Here is a 23,493-nt window from a genome sequence, read left to right as displayed (position 1 = left end):
TGAGTCACTATATCAATCCTTGTTGCATTAGTTATTTTCAAGATAGAGTCGTGCTTTTTGCCCAGGCCAGCCTGGACTGCAACCCTCCTATCTGTGATTCTTTGTGCTTCCCTGCATTTCTAGGATGACAGGTGGAACCACTGTCCCGGCCACCAGTTCAGATGAAGTCTCATGAACTTTATATTTATTTATTTTTAGCCTGAGCTGGCCTTGAACCTTGATTTTCCAATCTTTACCTTTCAGGTAGATTACAGGCTAAAGCCACTGCACCCAGCTGAATAACTTTTTTTTTCTTTTTTTTGGGGGGGGCACTATTAGGGCTTGAACTCAAGTCTTGAACACTTGCTTGACTTTTTCATTCACAGTGGATGCTCTAGTACTTGAGCCATACCTCTGGTTCTGGATCTCAGCCTTCTGAGTAGCTAGTTGTAAAGCACTTTTAATAGTCCAGGTTCATAAAAAGTTCAATAAAGCATTACAAGTCACTGACCAACTGTCTGCTGTCTCCTTTGAGTCTGTTGTAGCTTAAAGAGACAGACCAGGAATCTTGAGTCCTCTTCCCTCTTCTCCCTCCCCTCCACAAGGAGTATCCACTGCCCTGGTCATTAGACTCCCAGGAGACAGTGTGAGGAGCCTACCCTGGCTCCAGGGCTTTGTCTCCTTGTGAGAAGTGATGAAGGGCTTTGAGGGCCCAGTCATGAGACGATCCCATACCTCGATGTCCCTGCTCCGGGCCACCTCCACGAAGTTCTCATGCTGCTCAAGGGTCTTGTCCACCTTGTCATCCGTCATGCAGTAGCAGCGCAGCCGCCCTTCCCGGGGATCATTCATTTTGGCAAAAATGACAAACTTGGCCATGTAGGGTACTGCGGTAAGCTCTTTGTATAACAGAGTGGCAAAGTTCACAGCCTCAGCAGTTCGAGGACAGTCTGAAAGCCAAAACCTAAAAAGAGAAAGCAAGTTATGAGCATACTCTTGAATGATCCATGGCCACGTAGGCAGCAGGAATGTATGAGACACACAGCACTGGCCTCCGTGTGGATCTTCTACCTCAAGCCTGGCTATGAGGATGGGGCTCCCTGAAGTGGCCATGCTGGGCTAGGCAATCCTAGTCTCACCTGGCAGAGACGTTGGTGGTAAAGTTGGCGCACTCGTTAGCATACACAAGCTTGGTTGTTCCCGTTATATCTTCCCACTGGGCCTGGTCAGTTCCGCCTGCAACACCAGCAGAAGTGGGGCTGAGGGACATTCTTCCAAATGTAAATGTGGAAGTTACCAAAGCACTGAGGGGCAAGTGTCTAAGGGCAGAGGTAGCACATCTGGGTGACACTTTCTTAGTCTGTGGCCCCAGCACACTGGCATTCTCATACTCTGCTCCTCATCCTATGGATCTGCAGCTCCCCTCCTCCTAGGGCTCAGAGGTGTGTTGTACCTCATAACCCTCAGAGGGGCTAGCAGCACCTGAGGTGTTTGCTGGTTTGTACTGCCCTCTCCAGTCTCTTTATGTTCCTGAAGCAGGGACACTACTCACCAATGACACTGCACAGCAGACGCAGGCTGGTGGTATCTCCCTCCCCGCTATCCCTTGGGTTGTCGGTCCATGAGGGAGGGAGAGGGATTCGAAGCCCGATGGGACGGTGAAACTTCCGGCGCCTTGGTTCCACAGTGACAATGGGGCTGAATGTGGCCTGGTTACCCAGGAGCTTAGTGACCAGCTCATCAGGAACAGGCTGGGCCTATAAAATGCCAAAGATAGCATGCTCAGCTCCAGGCAGGGCAGGGATGGCCCTGGTTAGTTAGGATGGCCAGGTTAGAGACAGCGTGGTATCCTCCAAACATAGGGCAAACCTTGGTGAGGAAGTGGACAACTATTCCTTTTACTGAGGGGCTGATACCACAGCTCAGCTTTTCTTTCTGAGACTTTTTTATTTCCTGTTTCAAGCACAAGGCCTTTGCTTAGCATTGTAGTCTACTTCAGGCAGCTCACAGACTTCCTCCTGTTGAGCACAACTGGCTAGGTTACCAGACCCAGCCACTGGTAAAGATAATCTTAAGAATGCTTTTTGCCAGGGCTAGCCTCCAACCTCAGTCCTCAATCTCTGCCTCCCAAATAGCTAGGATTACAGTCACTGGGCCCAATGCCACCTGACTTCCTTCTGAGCTTTCAAGTCAGATCTCTCCTGTGGAGAGAGAAGTAGGGATGTTCAGTTTGGAGGGGGCTTCCCAGGCCCTGAAACTCCTGCTACTTCCAGGAATGGGTGAGGGGGCTGCATCACCTGCAGGGCCAGCTTCACTTTCTTGGTGACAGCATTTTCTGGGAATGTTGCCTGCACCAGGGGCACCAGCTTGCTCTTCAAAAAGCCCCCTTCAGGGCCGATGGTATCGTAGTCTTGGCAGAGCCTCGACATGATTACGAAGTACAAGGGGAAGTCAGTGGTGATGATGCGGCAGACCCTCTTCTTCTCCAGCTCCTCCAGACTGCCCAGCTCTGGAATCACATGCACGAGCCACCCACGTGAGGCCTCAGAGCTTCCTCATCCCCGAGAGATGCAGCCTCAGGGGAGCAGCTGGGAGGTGGCCTGGAGGAAGAAGTGACTGGGCACAAAGGCTCAGCACAAGAGGTGCAGGCCGCAGGCAGGAGTTGAGGGCTACTTACATGTACTGGGGACCTGAAGTTTGAAAGAGATGTGGGACCACTGCCATTCTTTCATAGCTTCCCAAACTCCAGGAAGTGCTGATAGCCCACCCCAAAGGTCCTACCTCAGATCTTATCTTCCAGAAGGGAGTTCTGCAGTGGGGTCCTAGGGCTCCTTACCTTCATCCATGCCATTGAGGATCTGATCCAAATAGCTTTCTTCATAGCGGCTCTTGTGTTCCTTCCACACAGATCCATTTTCACTCCTCAGAACCACAAGTTCACGATCCCCACGGCCATGGGAGGCAAAGTGAGGGATCTCCACAATCACAGGGCTGAAGCAGGACAGAGCAAGACGGTGAGTTGTTCAGTGTGGACAGGTGGCCAGGGGTACAGGGAAGGAAAGGATAGTCAGCCCTGCCTGCAGGGAGAAGGGGCTTCCATAGCCACTGTATAGACCCCCCACCTGCCAGCAGGTCCCTAAAATGAAATAGAACTTCTGCAGGCTCCCAAGGTTCCCTATCCCTTCTTACTCCCACTGGGTGCGAGGCAATGATGGGAGGGCAGGTTTGGGGGGGTAAGAGTAAGTAACTTTCCTACCCTGTCTGTATAGCTGGGAGTTCTGACAAACAATTCTGCTCTTGGATCTAGTTCTGAGAACTCAACTGATTTCCCCACACAGGTGACCCTCAGGGTCCTCACCTGGCAAATGACCACAGTGACATTTCCTTTGGAGGGAGGCTTTGAGGGCTACTTTTTTTGTTGTTTGTTAGTTAGTTAGTTTGTTTTGGTGCTAGTCCTGGGACTTGAACTCAAGGTCTGGGTGTTCTTAACTTTTTTTTTCTCAAGACTAGCACTCTACCACTTGAGGCACAGATTCATTTCTGGCTTTTCTGGTGGGAAAATGGAAATAAGGGTCTCCCAGACTTTCCTGTCCAAGTTGCCTTCAAACTATGATCCACAGATCTCAGCCTCCTGAGTAGCTAAGATTATAGGCATGAGCCACTGGAACCCTGCCAGGGCTACATTTAAGGAGGAAACTCAAGGAATAAACATGGTGCAGGCTGTATTATGAGGCCAGCCCATAGGGATGACAGGAAGGTAGATGGAGATAGAAAGGAAGGGTAGAGCCGTATCAGCCTTAAACCTCCTGGTACCTGAGGGCACACAAACTCCAGGGAGAGCCTGGTCTCTTCAGAGAATGTGAGGCCTAGGCCCTTGCAGTCCATTCATTTTGTGGTCCTTGGAAACCACTGGATGACACTTCAGTGCCTAAAAAACTACCCCAGGACCCCAAAGTAGCTCTATCTGTGCATCCCCTTAGCAAGATCTGAGAGCTGTAATCTCCACCAGGCTATGAACTCTTCAGTGGACCTGAAAATGCCAGTCAGGGAAAGGAGGGCTCCTCCAGGGCCCTGCTAGGGTATGGTGGCTCTGGGTGACTGGCCATCTTACCTCAGGAACTGGGCTCCTGTGGGTCCCAATGCAATGATCCTGCTGGCCAAGCCCTCCTCCTCAGCCAGTGGGGGCGGCGTGTTCAGCTTCTGGGGCTTGACCAGGCGGCAGGTGATGCGTGTGGGTGCTGCACATGTCCGAGGTGGGATCACCACTCTCAGGCCATTGTGCCGACTTCCTCTCATGGAGCCACCCCGGGCATCAACCATGAAGCTCACTAGAAACCTGGAAGCAGTGCAGATTGCTGTTGAGTGCTGATCCCCTTCGCTTGGAGACAAGAAGAGTGGAGTCCCAGAGTCCTGGTACTCACCCTGTGTGGACGGGGCTTGCCACAGGGCTGATATTGTCTGAGGTTTCTGTAGCTGGGCTGCTGGGGATGAGTGAGTCCTCATCGTATTCCTTAGAAGCCTGGGGAGGAGATGAAGGCCTCCTGTCTTGTATCCAACATCCCCTAGGCCACTTGAACATGGTCCTAGGCTGCAGGGGCTCAGGAGGCCCCGGGGAAACCCCTGACACTCCGAGGAACCCATCTGCCCCTCCCCTGTTCTGGGCGTCTGCTTGACTCCAATCCTGAGATAAAGCATTGGACAGAGTGAGTCCTTAGTCCTTACTCTGAAATCTGGCTGTAAGTCTCCTTCCCCTTCTCTCCCACCATGTCCCATAGGGAAGTTCTGCTCTACACAGACAGCTTTTTTCCTCTGGAGTTTGTTCTGGGCCTCAGGCTGTCACTTCCTACCTACATGCTCTGTAGGTTATCTGGTGTCCATGAAAATCCATCAGGCACTGTGGGGCTTCCCATCTCTCACCATGCCTCACTGTAATAGTGCAACTCCAGGGCCTCCAGCTGCCTGTGACAGGGCCTTCCTATACACCATAAGGATCTATGATGGTCAGCTTTGGTGTCTGTGAGCTCTCACTTCAGGAACCGGACTGTGATATTCTACTCTGCTCTCACAAGCTTCCCATCTGTCCCAGGATGTCCTGGTCCCTGCCCTTGCCTAGCTCAATCCTACCCATTTTCACTTTCCTATTGTCTCTAGACTCCCTCCTCTGCACTCTGGAAGGGCTTGCAGCACTGCTCACCTGGGCACCTCTGTGGGCCCCAGGCCTGCACACTACTATAGCTGACAGCAGCTCATGCTCACAGTGCTACATGGAGCCACATGCAAATGCTTACTAGGAATGCAGCTTCCTCCTTTGATGTGAGGTTATGACTTAAGCAAAGAGATGCTGGGGATGTGGCTCAGTAGCAGAGCATGTTTAAGGTCCTGGGTTCCAAACTCAATATTCCCTCCTGAGAATGGGCTTGTCAGGAAACCAGAGGACCCAAGTCCACTCTGCTAGTTCCTCCACTGCTGACTTTAGATGCATCCAGGCATGATGCCACCGCAGTGCCAGGGGCATATCTGCCCATCTCTCTCAACCACCATACAGTGACACGTAGGTTGCACCATTCTGGTACACACTGGCACATGATGGCTGATAAATGAGCCACTTTTGGGTCCAGGGCTCTGGCTTCTGTTTTCAGACACATGTCTCTTACCAGGCAGAGGAAGAACTCAATCTTAGTGAGAAAATAGCAAAGCCCAGGTGGGCTGCCAAACCGAACCACCATATTCCTTTCTTTTCACACTCCTTTTATTTTCTTTCTAGGAAATTCCTTTGCTCTGGAAAGAACGGCTAGCACCCTTGAATGAAAGTAAGGAAATGAAGTTGCCCTAAGTCATTTCTACTTCCCATCACTGCTTTTCGGGACAAATGGATATGGCATGCCAAGAAGCCACCAGCCAGGGCACTGTGATGCAGGCCAGAGGCTTGGGCAGTTCTCTAGCACCTACTTTAGTCTGGGCTTCCAGCACTCCCTGTGGAAAGACAAGGTGAGGCAGAAGCAGCCCCTCTTATGGATACAGAAAAGAAAGCATATGGAACTCTGCAGCCTAGAGCCTCATGGTGTGAATAGGCTGTGCCCCATCTGCCATGAAGAGGGCTTCCTTCCTGGTCCTGATATCAAGTGTGAACAGAGACTGTGGCTGTGAACATGAGCTTGGAAGGGCACTGTGGGTACTAATCAGGTTTCCCCTTGTGCTTCTGATGCTGTTTCCTACACTGAAGCTTGCTGAGACCTTAGCACTAATGTCATACTACAGGACTCCACAAGACATGTGGAGCTGCAGATCTGAAGGCACACTGTGAGCAATACAAGCTTTTCAATGATAGCTCCTTGTCCTATGGTCATCTCAACATGGCCATTGTCATGGGTAGGTACTATGCTTACTCTGCAAATGGAAAAGTAGGAGAAACAATGCTTCCTACCTGTTCTTGCTCCTCAGATCGGATCACTACTGTCTCAGGCGTGACACAGGGAATCCTGGGAATGGCTGGAGACTCCACCCTGAGTGCCAGGAACATTGAAAATATCAAAGGCAGGGAATTTGAAATAGCCCCATTCTTTCCCAGGAGATCTAAGTGAAGGCCACAGTACTCCTCTATAATGACCTGGCCAATCCACCCCTCATCAGATTTCAATCTGCTTCTCCCTTTGCCTTACATGTGTAACGTGACAATCCTTTGGCCAGCATCCTTCCCATCTCTTGAAGCCTCTCCCTCCCTTGGGTCTCTGCAAGGCCAGGTGCCCTACCCTCCTCACTGAAGGACCTTCCTCTTCCATGAGCCTTCATGATGGCCCTGACCATAGGTGCCAGTCCTTTCTAAAGCTGTATAGCCTTGGTGACAAGCCCCTACCTGGCCTTCATGATGTGCTATTCTGTGCTGTACTCTGACCCCTTGGTATGGATTTTGATCCCTCTAAAAGAGACTTCAAGTTCTTCATAGTCAGGATTGAGTTCTATGTTTCTTTCTTTTTTTGAGTTCTATGTTTCTTTCTAACAGATGTTCAGCAAGTACTTATTGATCGAGCTGAGCTACTACAGCAGACTGAGATCTGAGGATCATGCTTTTGAAGCCAGTCTAGGCAAGAAGGTTTGTGAAACTCTGATCTCCAATTAACCACCAAAAAAAAGCCAGAAATGGAGCTGTGGCTTAAGTGGTGGAGTGTTCTTCTTGAGCAAAAAAGCTCAGGGTTAGCAGGATGGCCCTGTATTCAAGCTCCAGGACTGTTACACACACACACACACACACACACACACACACACACACACACACACACACACACACACACACACACACACACACACACACACACACACACACACACACTTTATACTGAATGTTCTTGTAATTTCCTTTTGTGCTTATTGTGGCTCTATTTTGTATAAGCCATTAAAACAGTCTTTTCAGAAAACCCTATGCATGGACTCAGTGTTTCTAAAAAGGTGATCTGAGTAGGTTATCTGCAAATATCTCTGTGTACAGATGCATCCGCTTACAGCAGCCAGCTGGAGGAATGAGAAATGGGCTCTAGACAGACACAGGTCAAACTTAGTTTATGTATAGTACCCCATAAATGGAGGCATTTGGGCAGTATTTGATAATAGCTGGCAAGTTTGTAATGTGAATTATAGATGTGAAGGCTGAGTGTGTGTGTGAGCAGGAGAGAAGTGAATGAGGGAAAGGAAGTTGGGAGATGGTGTGCCAGAAGAGGAGAGATGCAACCAGACAGTACACTGAGGAAGGCCTCCACACAGACCCTTGCTGGTCAAGGTGCAGAACTCAAAGATTCTGGATTCTGAGACCACAGCCTCACTCTCCAGTATTCTGTCTGGTACTCTGTTGGTGGGGCCTGGCCTTCTTGGGACTCTTCCTCAGTCTATAGTCTTACTTAGAGTACCAGAGCTATACTTGACCAACCATGTTGTGACCCTCGCCATCTACAGTGGGAACCTCCCTGTGACCCCAGCCATCCAGTGTGGGTCTCCATTGAGTCCTAGCATGACTCTTCTCTGCCATACTGCAATCCAGCCATCCCATGACATGATACCACAGTGAACCCTTCTTACACTTGGTCTAGCTTTGGCACAAAATCCAGCAGCTCCTTCTCTTCATCCACATCCCTGGAGTCCTGTCTCTCAGCCTTGGAGCCAGCAAGCTCTTCCCCTGAAACAAGATGAACTCAAGTGAGTGGCAGGCAGGACTCTTGTTTTTCATTTTTTTGTCAATATGAGGGCTTGAAGTCAGAACCTTGCACTGGCTTGTTTTTCTTGCTCACAGCTTCATTCTACCACTTAAATCTACATTTTTGTTAGTTAATTGGAAATGGAGTCTCATGGACTTTTTGCCTAGGCTGGCATCAAACTGAGATCCTCCAGGTCCCAGCCTCCTGAGTAACTAGTATTACAAGCATGAGTCACAGGTACCTAGCTCTTTTCTTCTTGAAAGTGATTTCCCTGGTCTGCCTCTCATGATTGCACAGAGCAGGAATGACTGCTCCTAACCTCTTAGTTTGTTCTAAGCAAAAGGGACAAAAAAAACCTTTCTTAACTTGACAAGTTCCTCACTGCAAAAAAGCCCCTTTCAGGGGCTGAAAGAGCACTAGAAGAATCACTACAAAGCCACTGCATCAGAGTAAGTGGAATTTGGAAGGGCTGCAGCATTTTTTTGTACCTGTGATGGAGCTCTCCTTTCTGTTATTATGTCTATTATCTCAGTAATTCCAATTATGGAGTCATTATTTGCAGTTTCAAAGCTAGTTACAAAGAAGTTTTAAGCTACTAATGCATCAGCTGCCTGTGCCCCAGACTGCCTCTAGTTTTCTCTCTTCACCTGACTTGGAACCACTGCCTGGGCCTTCATCCTTGCCCTGTCCTTGACTGTCACTCAGCAGTGGGAGTCCTGGCTGTGACTGGGAGCTGACAGGATGGAATCACAACTGCTCATGCAGGATGACCACAGCACAGTGGCATGGACAGAGACTCACAGATGGACAGGCAGAAACTGTCCACTGGGTGTGGAATTCGTGAGTGTGATAACTTGTTAGTCAGGTTCTGGGCTCCGATGGTGAAAATGGAGGGAGAAAATGGAGGGAGATGGGTGAGGATGTAGAGTTAGAGGATGGAATGCACTTGGTGAGAAAAGACCATGGGAACAGAAAGCAATTCATACCCATTAGACTTATGTGAGCAGTTCCTAGAAAGCAAAGAAGAGCCAAGTTGAAGGAAGGACAGCACTGAAGTTGGTTACAGTAAGAGGCATGTTATCAAAAGCATTCATACAATGAAAGCTTTACTGTCCTAGAGGGCAGTCATATAATCACACTTATAGATGGAAGGGGCTGTGGAGAAAACCTGTGGCACCCCAGTGTTCAGCATCCCAAGGGTTCCCTCAAAGCTAAGTGAAGAAATACGGCTTCTAAAAGAAAAGAAGAATGCTGAACATGCTCTGTAGTCCATAAAGCTGAAACTGTATGGCATGTCTCACAACCTGTAGACTACCCTTGTGGCTAGAAGGGCAGCTGATGAAAATGCTCTTATACATCTTTAAGTAACCCACTTATTATTTGTTTAAACTCCAGGAAAGCAGGAAAGAAAGATATGATAGCCTTTCGCAGCTTTCTTTTTCTGGCACAGGGTCTTAAACTCAGGGCCTTGTATTCTTGCTTAGTCTTTTTTTGCTTAATGTTGATGATCTACCACTTGAGCCACACCTCCATTTCCAGCTCTTTGCTGGTTAACTGAAGAGACTCTTGGATGTATTTGCCTGGGGTGGCTTCAAATTGTGATCCTCAGTGCTCAGTCTGCTGCATAGCTGGGATCACAGGTGTGTGCCACCGTTACCCAGCTTATGTCTCTTGCCGTACTGAAAAGTGATCTGAGTTGATCCACATTTGATTTGATTCTGTGTTATAGGTGCATATGCATACTTACAGATACTGTGAGATTAAAAAGTTGAATCCTTGAGTCAATTTTCTTCTGTCAAAAATTATTTGAAAGGTTTTTTTCTTTTTTTCCAGAGTGGAGGACTGAACTCAAGACCTTGTACCTGCTAGTCAAGTTCTTTTCCACTGAACTAAATCCCCAACCCCTATTTGAAAGGTCTTTCTGACAACAGGCAACATCATAAAAAAGTGGCATCCCTGGTTACACATACATACAGAACTTGGATATGCTGTGAGGGACCCTGAGTGCAGACTGGTGGGGAGGGGGTGGCAGAAGCCATTCAGATGCTTGGAATCCCTCTGTCTACATCAGCCTGAGTTCATACCCCAACTTTACCTTCATCTTCAGAGACATCCAGGATCTCATCCACCGTCTCAGGGTAACTCATCCGGTGCTTGTCACTGACTAACTAAAATGACAAAAAAGCAGAGACTTCAACCCCCACAGAACAGGCACCTTTCTCCAGTGAAGTAGTGACTTGGTCACAATAAGGAGAAGGAACAGGAGTTGGAAAGGTGTATCCCCAAAGAAGAAAACCATATTGAGGGGAGCTCCTGACTTGGAAGCTAATGCTTATCTGGCATCCCAGGCAGGATAACTAGAGAGACCTCCTTCCTTCCCTAGTCCCATCCACCTTACCACAACCCTAATTGCTGGCGCCACTAGGTGGCAGTATAGATCCACTTGGAGAGGAGGCCTCTGAGTTGTGTGTCCCAGGGCTGAGGCCCTGGCTTCCAGAGGAAGGCACAGGTCTGTCTGCTATGCATGAGGGCTGGGCACAGGGGAGGGGCAAGCATACCACTACGCTGGTTTCATCCGTGACAACTTTCAGCACATCTGTGACAGAAATGTAGCCCAAACGCTTGGCTATTGCCAGAGGTGTGGTTCCGTTCTAGGACAAACATAGAGAGGATGCAATCAGACAAAGGGACAAGTCAGGGAGGAGAAGCTGTTTCCCTGTATATAGACTTCTGGATATTCAAAAGGCCCAAATAAACAGAATAAGCCTTGGAGCCTTCAGAACCCATATACAAGTGTGTGCACAAGCTCGATGCCACAAAGATGGGTAGGTGAGGACAGTATTCAGTATGAAAATCTTTCCAAGGCAAGGCAAGCCATGCCAGGACCAAGCCCCTAAAAGGTTCAAGTGGTCAGGAAGTCATCAAGCACGGCTCTAGAAATGGGAGGGTACAGAGCATTGCAGCTCACTTCTCTGAGGTCACTTCTTCAGGGGGTCAGTAACTGAGCATTATCATAGTTAAGACAGTCCCTATTTTTTTGGGGGGGGGTCCAGTGGTAGGGCCTGAACTCTGGGCCTGGGTGCTGTCCCTCAGCTCTTCAGCTTAAGGCTAGTGCTCTACCACTTGAGCCACAGCGCCACTTATGGCTTTTTTCTTTTTGCTTATGTGGTGCTGCGGAATCGAACCCAGGGCCTCAGGCATGCAAGGCAAGCACTCTACCACTGAGCCACCTTCCCAGCCAGACAGTCCCTATTCTTAAGTGTAGTAATTAGACTAGTCAGAATTTACAAATCACCAGAAATGGGATAGGAGTATCATTTCAGTTTTGACTTTACAAGAAATAACTAAGTGAAAAATCACTGAAGCTTTATTTTTATTTCCAAGATGTGTCTAGGGGTCCACATGAGTTCAGCTCCATTAACAGTTACAATTTCAGCACCCATGTCTACAATCAAAGTCCATGGAGAGAATCTAGAGACATCTCCACATTGTCAGAAGAGGAAGTTTATCCTGTGCCATGTTCACGGAAAATTCTACAAATATCCCCAGGGCCTTGAGAGATTGGGAATCCCCCAGATAGTTTCATCCACTTGTACCATACTGAATGCTATTTCATATATATTAAAGGGCTGTCAATAAGAGTGAAAATCTGGGTTTGGTAGTATACATGTATAATCCCACCTATTCAAGGACAAGGTAGGAGGACTGGAGCTCAAGGCTAACCTGTGCAAAGTTAGTGTAAAACCTTTCTGAAAAATAAAAAGTTAAAAGATTTGAGCTGTGACTTAAAGGATAGAACTTGTCTAGCAAGCCTGAGGCCCTAAATTCAATCTTAGTACAGGACTGGGAAGTGGGGGTTGGGACACAGAACAACAACTACTACTAAGACCATCACAACTACAAACAACTGAGAACACTGAAACAAAAACAAAAACAAAAGAGGGAAAAGTGGTGTCTAACAGACATCTTCAGACAGAAAGAGAAAAGCCCACCATAGCCCTCCAGCCCCTGGGACACAGGGGAATCTGACATTCTGATATGGGGGTGTGGGCTCCCACATGCTCATTGAACTCTGTGGTGAGGGGCATCTCTTAGGGCTGCTCCTTGGGCAGCAGCTTTCTCAAATCAGGCCTGGTGGGTACTCACCGAGCTGACCTCGTTTGGGGAAGCGCCATTCTTGAGTAGCAGCGTTACAATGTCTGTGTGTCCTTGCTGCGCTGCTTGGTGCAGGGGGCTATATCCAAGCTATAAAGAAGGCAGACATTGGCAGGATCAGCTCTGGCCACAAACTCCAAGACCTGTCCATTTTATTCAGATGACAAAAAAACATACATTTCTGTAATTTCATCCATCACAGCTTAAAAATGTGGCAGAAAAGAAACAAGAAGTGTTGTAGCCTTGAGTGTGCAGAAAGTAGCTCTGGTTACAACCTATTTGGGCACAGAGGAGACCACTCTAAGGTAGCCTGTACCTTGGTCTTGGCGTTGACATCAGCTTGGTGCTGTAGCAAAAACTTCACCAGCTTGATATTTCCATAATGACTGGCCACATGGAGTGGGGTGTAACCCATCTGAAAAGCAAGGGAGGAATGAAGGGACAGCAGGGTTTCTAAGCAGACAAAGAGCATTATAAGAATGTGTCTGTATTCCAAGCAATTTGAGAGGCAGAGATCTCAAGGATTGTCATTCCAGACCAGCCTGCACAAAAAGTTATGGGAAATCACCATCTCCACCAGCTAGCTGGGTGTGGTGGCTTGAGCCTGTAATTTGTTACTCAGAAGGACATCATAGTTGAGGCCAGACTCTGGGCAAAAACTTAATGCCCTATCTAGGAAAATAATTAAAGCAAACAAAAGGCTAGGGGTGTGGCGTAAGTGGTAGAGTACCTACCTGGCAAACACAAGGCCTTGAATTCAAATCCTACTGCTGTCCAAATAAGTAAATAAACTAAGGTGAAAGTAAGGAAGGATGGCCGGGAAATATTTGGGAAGGCTAAAAGCTTCTAGAAGGTGCATTGCTGTGGTCAGTAGACCCCCTAGCCTGGGAAGGAGTGGAGGTCGGTGTCAGATAAGTGAAATTCCAGATGTTGATGAGACAAGCCCTGTGAAAAGGGCCAGGTTGTGGTCAGGGTCAGCAGAGGGGGAGCTGGGAGCCTTAGAGGTGAAGGAAGATGGTCAATGAAGTGCCGAGGAGGGCCTCAAGATGGTGGCACTTACTGAGAAGAGAGGTGGGGGACCTGGAATAAAGCCTCATGCCAGGAACAAAGATTAGCTATCAAGAAGGGACCAACAAATGAGGCTTCTGCTGAGCAGGGCACCAAAAGGACAGATGGTCTCATGAAACCATGCTAACCTCGATCACAGGCTTATTCCTACCCAAAAGGCAGGGAAAAGTCTATTGTAGAGCACAGCGAGGCTACCTGGGTTACTCAGTTTTTAATGAATTGATGGGAACTGAACCTCACCTGAAATGGGCAGTCATGGTTATTTATTCATGTAAGCTTCTGAAGGGCTACTTTCCCAAGAATCTGTCCTGCTCAATACACTTTTTTGTTTGTTTTTGGTTCTGGGTAGAATCCAGGCACTCCTTCATGCTTGAGTATTTGCCACAGCCTTGTCCCTTGGAATGTTTTGGTGGTACCCTCAAAGGGTTGACAAGCCAATGTCTTCTGAGCTCTTTGGTCTCAACTGTCCCTGGGAGCTGCACCCAGCAGCTCTGAGAGCCTTGAAGCAGGTCTAATCCAAGAAATGGGGTTTCTCAAGAGACCCCAAAGGATTAAGACAGGACCCTAAAAGATTAAACTGGATCAAGAGAAGCCCCATTGGTCTAGAACATTCTTTGGGTTTTAACAGATTCTGTTAAAAGGCTATGGCTGTTAGGGATAAAAATGTGTCGTAGGATCCTTTTAAGGTGACATTGCCACAGTATTGTTGTCAGTATACCTATGGAACGTGGGTCATTCTGTCATTCTGTACTTTCTAATGGGTCATCTTGGGACAAAAGAGCAAAATACACCTCTTCCAGGAAACCCTTTCTTCCTACCAGCTCATCCTTCCTCTGGGGCTCAGGTCTCTCTCACTGGATATCATTCTGTGACCTATCTGTGCCTCAAGCTCACACACAGAGTGGACCCCCCCAGCCCCCCACCTCACAGGGCTCCTTGGCCACAGGAGTTCAGAGACAGTTGAATTGACTTCAACAAAATGCTGGAAGGAGAACAGAGTAACTGCTTCTGGGTGATTCCATTAGTCAGGCAGGCACCTTGATGTGCCTGTGACACGGGACTCAGTGTCATGACTGAACATTCCTCTCAAGTACTGGTGACAGAAGCTCAAAAGCCTACCAAACTTTAAAGTCCAAATTGAGAGTATAGAGATTGGCATTTTCCAATGCCACTTTCAGCCCCAAGAAATGCCAAAGTCCAACTGGCTCTTCATGGAGGTGGGATTCTAAGCTGTGAGGAAGTCATCTGCAAAGACTGTGCCATGGGGCATGCAGGTGGGGAAGGGAGCCAATATGGAGGAAAGTGAGAGGCTGCTGGCCTTACTCGGGTGGTGGCATCTACTGAAACCCCGTGTTTGATCAGCACATCTGCCACTGGAACATGACCTTCTTGTGCTACCAGATGGAGAGGAGTCAGTCCACTCTGGAAAGAAAAAGATGTCGGTCAGATTGATCCCTTTACTAGCTTGCTTGAAACTGGGCAAGGAAAACACCTTACAACAATGTGGTCAATCACAGCAGCACCCTCGCTGGTGGTAGAGAGTTTCACCTGTCTAAGCCTATATAAGAAAGCCAATAGAGCTAATGCTCTATTTTTTTCCCCCTTCTCTTAGCTAGAGAAATCTTGGACTAGTGGTATAACCTAAGTGGTAGCGTACCTACTAAGCAAACAAGTTGGGCAAACATAAGGTCTTGAGTGAAAATCCCAATACAGGGAGGAAAGAAAAGGCATTCATTTAGCTTTTTCCTGGTAACTCACACTTGTAATCCTAGCTACTTAAGAAGCAGAGATCTGAAGGATTGCAGTTTGAAGTCAGCTGGGCAAAAGAAATCCAAGACTCCATCTTCAATTAGCTAGCAAAAAGCCAGACCAGAAGTATGGCTCAAATGGTAGAGCACCAGCTTTGAGAAGTAGAGGAAAAGTATGAATACTCACCTACAAAACTCAGTTTGTGTCCAATCTTCCCAAGTATATGTCTAACTTTAGAAGCTTTCACACACATATCTGTAGTTCCTAGACTGAGAACTAGTCTAATATGTAGGTCAGCATTTAAAAACTACCTTTCCTGATGGAAAATGGGTATTTAGTAGCACCATTCTACATACTCCTGAATGCAGACACTGGCCTGCACTGGGGAAAGCTTACTCTGGATTTCCATACTGATCTTGCAGAAACTGCTAGTAGTATGTTTAGAAAGATTACATGGTGTCAGAGAATCTCCAAGGCCTAGGCACTGGGATCATTCATTTATTTGTGAAGTTCAGGGAAAAATTACAGAGGACTGTTGTAAGGATCTCTAAAGCTTAGCAATTAGTAAATGCTGGACTCACAGTTTTCTCTAGTAAGCTGAAATCATGGCAAAAGTGGGCGGCACCTACCTTGTTTCCCAGGTTTCCATTGGCTTGCTTGGAGAGGAGCAGGGCAACCATCTCTGCATGACCCTCTTGGGCAGCTAGGTGAAGGGGGGTCACGCCTTGTACAGACTCTGCATTTGCTGATCCCCCGTACTGGAGTAGACTGCGAGCCACTTCCATCTGGTTCTGTTTGGCAGCAATATGCAAGGGAGTATAGCCATTCTGAAAGAGAAGAAGCCACCCGAGCTTGGTGACAGGATGCTGAGTTGACAGTATGAGCATGCAAGCACAGAAGGGAGGATTGGGCTGGGCTCCAGGCCTGTTCATCTCACTCCAAAGAGCTGGTGTCATCCAGGAGAGCAAGTTATGCAAACAAACAAACAAACAACAAAACCTACTAAGTTTGGAACCAGCTCTGCAGACTCTCAGAGCCAGCAAACATCTGTACCTTTCTGATTTTCTGTGCTCTCACACAGACAAACTGCTGGGTAGGAAATGCTCTGTCACCTGGCAAAGCTTTTTTTTTTGCTGGTCGGAGGTGGGGGGTGGGTGAGGCTGAACTCTGGGCCTGGGCGCTGCCCCCCAGCTCTTCAGCTCAAGGCTAGCGCTCTACCCCTTGAGCCACAGCACAACCTCCAGTTTTTTTCTGCTTATGTGGTGCTGAGGAATCGGCCCCAGGTCCTCATGCAAGTAAGGCAAGCCTTCTACCACTGCGTCATCTTCCCAGCCCCAAAGCTAGGATTCTAATGGACAGCCTACAGAATTACAAGTGAGGGAGGTAAGGAAGTTAAAGTTCCTCTCTCTCATCTTGCAATAAAAACTCAAAACCCCAAGCATTTCATACAGGAATAGAAACAACAGCCTTTGATCTTTCTGTGTGCAATTATGCCTATGTTGCTCTTCAGATAAGTGGTATATAAAGAGATACACCAGGGAAGAGACTTGAGGATATGGAGCTGACATTTGTTCCAGTCCAAACTAGGAACTAAGTATTCTATCACCAATCTTCCTTTAGTATTATTTTTATCAGGTCCTGAGGTTTGAACTCAGGGCCTGGGTGCTGTCCCTTAGCCTCTCTGGGTGCTCAAGGCTAGTGCGCTATCACTTGAGCCACAGTTCTACTTCTGGGTTTTTCTGAGGAGTATATTGGAGACAAGAGTCTCATGGACTTTCCTGCCCAAGCTGGCTTTGAACTGTGATCCTCAGATCTCAGCCTCCTGAATAGCTAAGATTACAGGTGTGAGCCACCAGTGCTCTGTTTTCTTTAGTATTTTTTAAGTCATTAAAAGTAGAATAACATTTACCTTATTTCTTAAAATTGTAGCATAGATCACATATGATTGTATGAAAAGTGGTCTCCAAAATTGATTTATGAAATTAAGAAAGGTCGGGCATAAGAGTTGACCTGTTTGTTTACATAATGTGCCTTCTGTAATCCCAACTATGAGGGAGAAATAGATAGAAGGCTTGTGGTTCAGGGTCACCTGGGCATGAGACTCTAACCAAAGGATAACTGTTAGGTTTTTAAAAAGGAGGTAGCCGAGTAAGAACTGCACCACGCACGTGGTATTCAGGTAAGGGGTTTATTCAGTAGACCTGCTGGGACCAGGCAAGGTTGGCACTCCACGCGGCTGGCAAAGGAAAAAAAGAGGGCGGTCTGGCGGCGGTTTAGGCCTTATATAGGGTAGGGGGCGGGGAAGGGTGTGTCCAGGTAAAGGGAAGTGGGATCAGGTGGGAGAAAGGTGTGGACACATCAGGTTAGGATGTGACCTCAGCGGATGCGGATGTGACCTCTTCCAGGTGTCCCAGTTGCCTAGGTAACGCAGGTACTGGGCGAGGTCTGTTCGTAGTCCAGGAATGGACCTTACAATAACTAAAGCCAAAAAAGAGCTTGGAATGTGGTGTAAGTGGTAGAGAACCTGCTTAGCAAGCAAAGGGTCCTGGGTTCACAAAAATAAAAGGGTAGAGGAAAGGTCCAAGTGGCAGCAAGCATGGTGTCCCGAGTCCAAGGTCCAGTACTGATAAATTAAGAAAATAAATAAAGTGATATATTGTGATTTTGTAGCACACTGGTTTTAAGACATTATAAATTTGAGGCCAATGAAAGAGGTTGGCCTAGAAAACCAATTGTTAATCTTTCCAATCCAGGAGCATGGGAGGCTTTGCCATTTTTTTAGTTCTGTGTTGATTTCCTTTTTCAAGATTTTAAAGTTTTCATCATAGAGGTCCTTCACTTCTTTAGTTAAGTTAATTCCTAGGTATTTTATTTTTTGTGGGGCTACTAAAAATGGAGTTGCTTTCCTAATTTCAGCCACACTTTTCTCATTGTTGGCATACAGAAAAGCCATTGATTTTGGGGGGTTAATTTTATAACCTGCTACTTTGCCAAAGTTTTGAATCAGCTTGAGTAATTTGGGAGTGGAGTCTATGGGAAAATGAACCCTTAGATATTTATTTTAATGTTTTTTTCTTTCATGCATGTGTTTCTAACGCATTTATAAGATTATCTCTTTGTTGCTTTGTATGTCCCTCCCCCACAGTATAACCCCTGCTTTCACTATATTTGAGTCAGTATAACTTGTGGAGGAAATGGGGAAAAACCAGTTGTTTAAGGATACAGGTGGACCTGTTGCAACAATGAGAAGTACAAGTTGTCATGTCCAAAATGAGCTTTACAAAATCGGTGTGGGGGGTGGGAAGGAGAAGGATTGGGATTGGGGGGGAGGGGAGAGGCTGGGAAGGGAAGTGAAGGGTAAACCAAAGGAGGAGGGTGCAATGCTTGGTAAGAAATGTACGCATTATCCTGCCCATGTAATTGTCACCCCTCTGTACAGTATGTTCACAAATAAAATTAAATTAAATTAAAAAAAAAAGAAAACCAATTGTGTCAGTGTAAACTGCTTTGTTTTGGACATCAAAAATTTCTCAATGAAAGAAGCAATGCATATGTTTCACCTGGAGCAAGCTCCTTATCCCACAGCCAACAGATGACAAGCTATAGGTAGGCTAATTGATTATCACTATTTCTACCACTTTCACCTCCACCATTTACAGTAAGGCAAGTACCTTTATTATTACCCTATGTTTGGATAAAGAAGCCATTTCTCTGAAGAGTAAAGCACTATATCTAATGTCATAAAAAAGGCAAAACAACAGGCAAACCAGCTGAGCATAGTTTCTGTGTGCAAATCACTTGGGACTCCATTCAAATACAAATTGCTATGCAGGTCTCCAGAGGGCTCAGGAATGTGTGTTCCTGGGTCTCAGGTAATGCTGCTGCTGTTAGCCCAGGGACTAGCAAGGCCCAGAAGTGCTGAGAATGAAGTGGACCAGGCCTTCTGCTTGGGCAGGACCCATGACCTCCAGATATATATGCTCACTCAGCCCACAATCAAGCCCAGTGCTTGACTGTCTCAGGCATATGTTCCCCAACCTTGCCAGCATTCCTCTGGCTTGTTTGAAGACTGAGCCTACTGCCAGTTCATTGCCACTGTCTTACTAGCAATGAACATTCCTGACTCTGCCAGAATTACTGGCAAGGAAAAGAGAGAAAGCAGGAGCCGACTGATACCACAAAGTCCCAGTTAAACAGCACCGGGGATACAGAAAGGTCAGCAAGGTCAATCTAGTAAGTACCTTCTACAGGAGAATAAAGTTGCAATTTGCCTCCCAAATTAAATCAAATGAAAAAGTCATTCTTTTTGCAGAATATAAGATAATTCTTTTTAATATTTATCCATCTAACTGGATGACACTTTGAGAACACATGACATTGTTCTTCAGAGGTTGTGTTCATATGACAAGATTGGCATTTTTATTTTAATGAAATTAATTAAACAGGATCACTTTTGCCTAATATCAAAAGAGAAAAAGAAGCCAGGCACCAGTGGCTCACACTTGTAATCCTAACTACTCAGGAGGTTGAGATATAAGGATCAAGGTTCCAAGTCAGCCCAAGTAGGAAAGGACTCTTATCTCCAACAAGCCAGCAAAAACAACTAGAAGTGGAGTTATGTCTCAGTGGTACAGCACTAGTCTTGAGGAAAAACAAACAAACAAACAGGGTCAGCACCGAAGCCTTGAATTCAAGCTCTAGGACTGGGGTGCATGCACACACACACACACATGCAGGCAGGCACGCACGCATGCACACACACATACACACACACATACACAAGCTGGAAGTGGAGCTATGGCTCATGTATTAGAGTATTAGCTTTGAGTGAAAAAGCTAAGGTACAGGGCTCAGGCCCTGAGTTTGAGCCCCAGTATTGGCACACATATGCTTGTATGTACACAGGTGCATGTACAGAGAAATCATGAAGGAAGTGCAGATCAATGGGCCAAGCCTGAGACATGGAAGCACTTCTACATACACAGTGTCTGCTCCCCAGTGCTGCAATTCCCATGAACTGGAATAGGTATAAGTGCCAGCCAGTGCTAGCACTCATGAGGAAAGCAAAGCTTCTTTGAGAGCGTCTTTATGTGCGAAGATGTGTCTGGCACCAACTCAAGTGTGTTCAGGGACATATCTCAGGAGTCCCAGGCCACCTGGGCAGCAATGGGTGTTCATGTTGGCAGAGAGAGACCTTGTCCTGCCCAGTGGCAAGCTTGCCAAGGGGATGGCTCAGGCTGCCAGGTCACCCTGGGTTAAAACCAAGATTACAAGCCGGGCGCTGGTGGCTCACGCCTGTAATCCTAGCTACTCAGGAGGCTGAGATCTGAGGATCGCGGTTCAAAGCCAGCCCGGGCAAGAAAGACCATGAGACTCCTATCTCCAATAAACCACCAGAAAACCGGAAGTGGCTCTGTGGCTCAAGTGGTAGAGCGCTCGCCTTGAGCTGAAGAGCTGAGGGACAGCGCCCAGGCCCAGAGTTCAAGCCCCACGACCGACAAAAAAAAAAAAAAAAAAAAAACCAAGATTACAAGAGCCACGGATCATACTCTCAGAACATGCATCAGTACATGGAACATTCCTTAAATCAGAACTAAACAAATGGCCTTCCATAGGTGACAAGGACAAGGGGCAAATAGGCTGGAAAGCAAAGGAGAAATCAGGGAAAGAGGTGAGCCACAAAAGACTCTTCTTTCCCAAGGAAATGAGTTCATGGGAAAGATACTGCAGAGAGTTCTGTCTAAATAGTGCAACATTAGCATCAAATTAGGAAGGGGAGGGTTTGGTTTGGGTGCAGAGGGATTTGCATGTGAAATTCTACAAAATTGCCAGACTACTTTGGAAACTATTTTTGCCATGGAAACAAAACCCATCTGTGCAGGGTTTTCACTTGCATTTAGCTCTCCTTAAATATCACAAACCTGGCTCTGGTTCCTTTTATATAAGGAGAGTAAGGAGGAGCAGGAGAAGGAGGAGCAGGAGAAGAAAGAGAAGGAGGAGGAGGAAGAGGAGGAGGAGGAGGAGGAGGAGGAGGAGGAGGAGGAGGAGGAGGAGGAGGAGGAGGAGGAGGAGGAGGAGGAGGAGGAGGAGGAGGAGGAGGAGGAGGGGAGTTGGGTTTGTTATTTTTAGAGGCAGGAGTAAGTCGACATCTTAGCAGGGCCTCATGCTCCCTCCACACAGTGACATAGTGCTTGCTATGACAGGAACGGGGACAGAAGCCAAAGGAGACAAGGGAAGTCTGGGAAATGCTGTGTGTGTGTGTGTGTGTGTGTGTGTGTGTGTGTGTGTGTGTGTGTGTGTGTGTGTGTGTGTGTGTGTGTGTGTGTGTGTGTGTGTGTGTGTGTGTGTGTGTGTGTGTGTGTGTGTGTGTGTGTGTGTGTGTGTGTGTGTGTGTGTGTGTGTGTGTGTGTGTGTGTGTGTGTGTGTGTGTGTGTGTGTGTGTGAGTGTGGAGAGCAGGGAAGCAAAATTAAAGCTCCACGTGGATTTTGCCCCTCTGAAATCAGCAGGTGTCCCTGGGAGCTCATCGGGCCCTCCCCCAGTTTCTGCCTCTGCAGCACTGAGCCTCCACACCCTCTGTAAACAGTCCTCTAAGACTTTTTCTCATGTGTTGGGCTTCCCAATCAGACCACAAGCTCCCAGGTGTAGGGACCACATCTTATCTGCTCAGTCCTGACCTTCTATCCTGGACACCAGCTCCACAGCTTCCTCCCTCACAGTCACAAACCCCACACAACCCTTGCTTGCCCACAGGGGGGCAGCCTATTCCGTAAAATGCTCCCTTCTGGACTCTGGTTTATCCTTGTTTGGCTCCTACAGGCCTGGCCCAGGACTCTAGTCCCTTTGGAGACAAAGGCTCTACTTTTTCTGGGCATCTTGTTTTAGAGGCTGGTGGGCTGGGCCTGTTGGAAGTTAGCTGTATAGATAATATCCTCATTTCTAAAAACATCTAAACAGTTGAACTTACAATAATACATTGGGGTGATTATTAAATTCAGAGGCGGTTCCTTGCCCCAAGGTTTCAGAGAGCTAACCCTAGCATGGTCCAGGTGTGGTCATTGTACCTAACATCAACAAAACAGGAAAACAGGTGAAAAATGGGCCTTCCCAGCCATGCCCATGAGTAGGAATTTCTGAGAACAAGACTCATTGCTCCTCAAAAATTCGTACCAGTGGTGCTCTACCACTGAGCTACCTTCCCAGTCCTACCAAGTTCTCTTTTTTAAAGCCAGTCCTGAGGCTTGAACTCAGGGCCTGGGCACTGGCTCTGAGGTTTTTTTTTTTGCTCAAGACTAGCTCTCTACCACTTGAGCCACAGTGCCACTTCTTGCTTTTTCTGTTATGTAGTACTGGGGAGGAATCAAACCCAGGGCATGCTAGGTAAGCACTCTACTACTAAGCTACATTCCCAGCCCTCATACCAGTTATGATCTAACAGCTAGTTGATAGAACTCACCTGTCACAGCTAAGGGGGTGGGGAGGGGGCACACTTGGTGTGTAAAATGGATTATATCTCCACACAATTTGTGAAAGAAATATAGTATCTATTCCTTATTTCACTCCTGCAGGTAACATGTGTGGAAGCGAGGTAAGATTTCAGAGGTAGAAAAACAAAACCCCTCCTCAGAACCTTACCCAGGCAGGGCTGTGTGGGGAGCCACCCCGGGGAAGCAGCAGCTTGACGATGTCCAGGTTGTTGTGATGCACAGCCACATGCAGGGGGGTCAGTCCATTCTGCAGAGAGACAGAGGAAAGAGAACAGCTTCATTCTAGTGAACTTTCTACAAGGGTATCCTTAGGTATACAGGATCCATAGCACTTAGGGTAAAATCTCGTTAAAAATCCACCCAAAGCAGGCCTGGGAATGTGGCTCAGTGGTAGGCTTGCCAGTATTCTTCAGGAACTGAGTTCCAGCCCTAGCATTGTAAAACACACACACACACACACACACACACACACACACACACACACACACACACACACACACACACACACACACACACACACACACACACACACACACACACGGGGTACATATATATAAAACTTCTCTTCAGGGCTGGGAATGTGGCTCAGTGGTAGAGCACTTTTTCAGTCTGCACGAAGCCCTAGGTTTAATTGCCAGCACTGAAAAAAATAAAATAAAAGGATCTTTCCAAATCTAGTCTTTTTTTGTACTGGTGGTGGGCTTGACCTCTGGGCCTCGTGTTCTTCCTTGGCTTTTTCTACTCCAGGATGTCACCTTACCACTGGAGTCATACTTCCACTTTTGGCTTTTTTTTTTTGGTCCAGTCGTGGGGCCTGAACTCTGGGCCTGGGCACTGTCCCTCAGCTCTTCAGTTCAAGGCTAGTGCTCTACCA

The 23,493-nt window shown here is 47.3% G+C and overlaps 1 protein-coding gene across 10 annotated transcripts in view; it reads right to left on the bottom strand.

Moving 5' to 3' along the window:
* Positions 1-23,493, bottom strand: part of Ank1 (ankyrin 1) — a 226,849-nt gene that overhangs the window by 37,239 nt on the left and 166,117 nt on the right. For 7 of the 10 annotated variants that reach the window (XM_070016090.1, XM_070016092.1, XM_070016093.1 and 4 more), the window contains 17 exons: positions 22,768-22,866; positions 15,764-15,961; positions 14,709-14,807; positions 12,634-12,732; positions 12,309-12,407; positions 10,721-10,813; positions 10,258-10,330; positions 9,149-9,172; positions 8,047-8,143; positions 6,404-6,482; positions 4,401-4,498; positions 4,091-4,315; positions 2,816-2,970; positions 2,277-2,488; positions 1,532-1,736; positions 1,119-1,215; positions 715-943 (listed from right to left, as the gene is read on the bottom strand). In XM_070016090.1, coding sequence (XP_069872191.1) covers positions 715-943; positions 1,119-1,215; positions 1,532-1,736; positions 2,277-2,488; positions 2,816-2,970; positions 4,091-4,315; positions 4,401-4,498; positions 6,404-6,482; positions 8,047-8,143; positions 9,149-9,172; positions 10,258-10,330; positions 10,721-10,813; positions 12,309-12,407; positions 12,634-12,732; positions 14,709-14,807; positions 15,764-15,961; positions 22,768-22,866 — 2,181 coding nt within the window. The remainder of the gene's footprint in view (positions 1-714; positions 944-1,118; positions 1,216-1,531; positions 1,737-2,276; positions 2,489-2,815; positions 2,971-4,090; positions 4,316-4,400; positions 4,499-6,403; positions 6,483-8,046; positions 8,144-9,148; positions 9,173-10,257; positions 10,331-10,720; positions 10,814-12,308; positions 12,408-12,633; positions 12,733-14,708; positions 14,808-15,763; positions 15,962-22,767; positions 22,867-23,493) is intronic. The other 3 variants (XM_070016091.1, XM_070016095.1, XM_070016099.1) reach the window with 1 other exon arrangement.

Source organism: Dipodomys merriami, unplaced genomic scaffold (assembly GCF_024711535.1).
Source record: "Dipodomys merriami isolate MVZ:Mamm:240054 unplaced genomic scaffold, mDipMer1.0.p SCAF_12, whole genome shotgun sequence".
NCBI classification, from domain to species: Eukaryota; Metazoa; Chordata; class Mammalia; order Rodentia; family Heteromyidae; genus Dipodomys; species Dipodomys merriami.
Note: the sequence above shows the minus strand (reverse complement) of the source record. Positions and strands in the feature narration are given on the sequence as shown.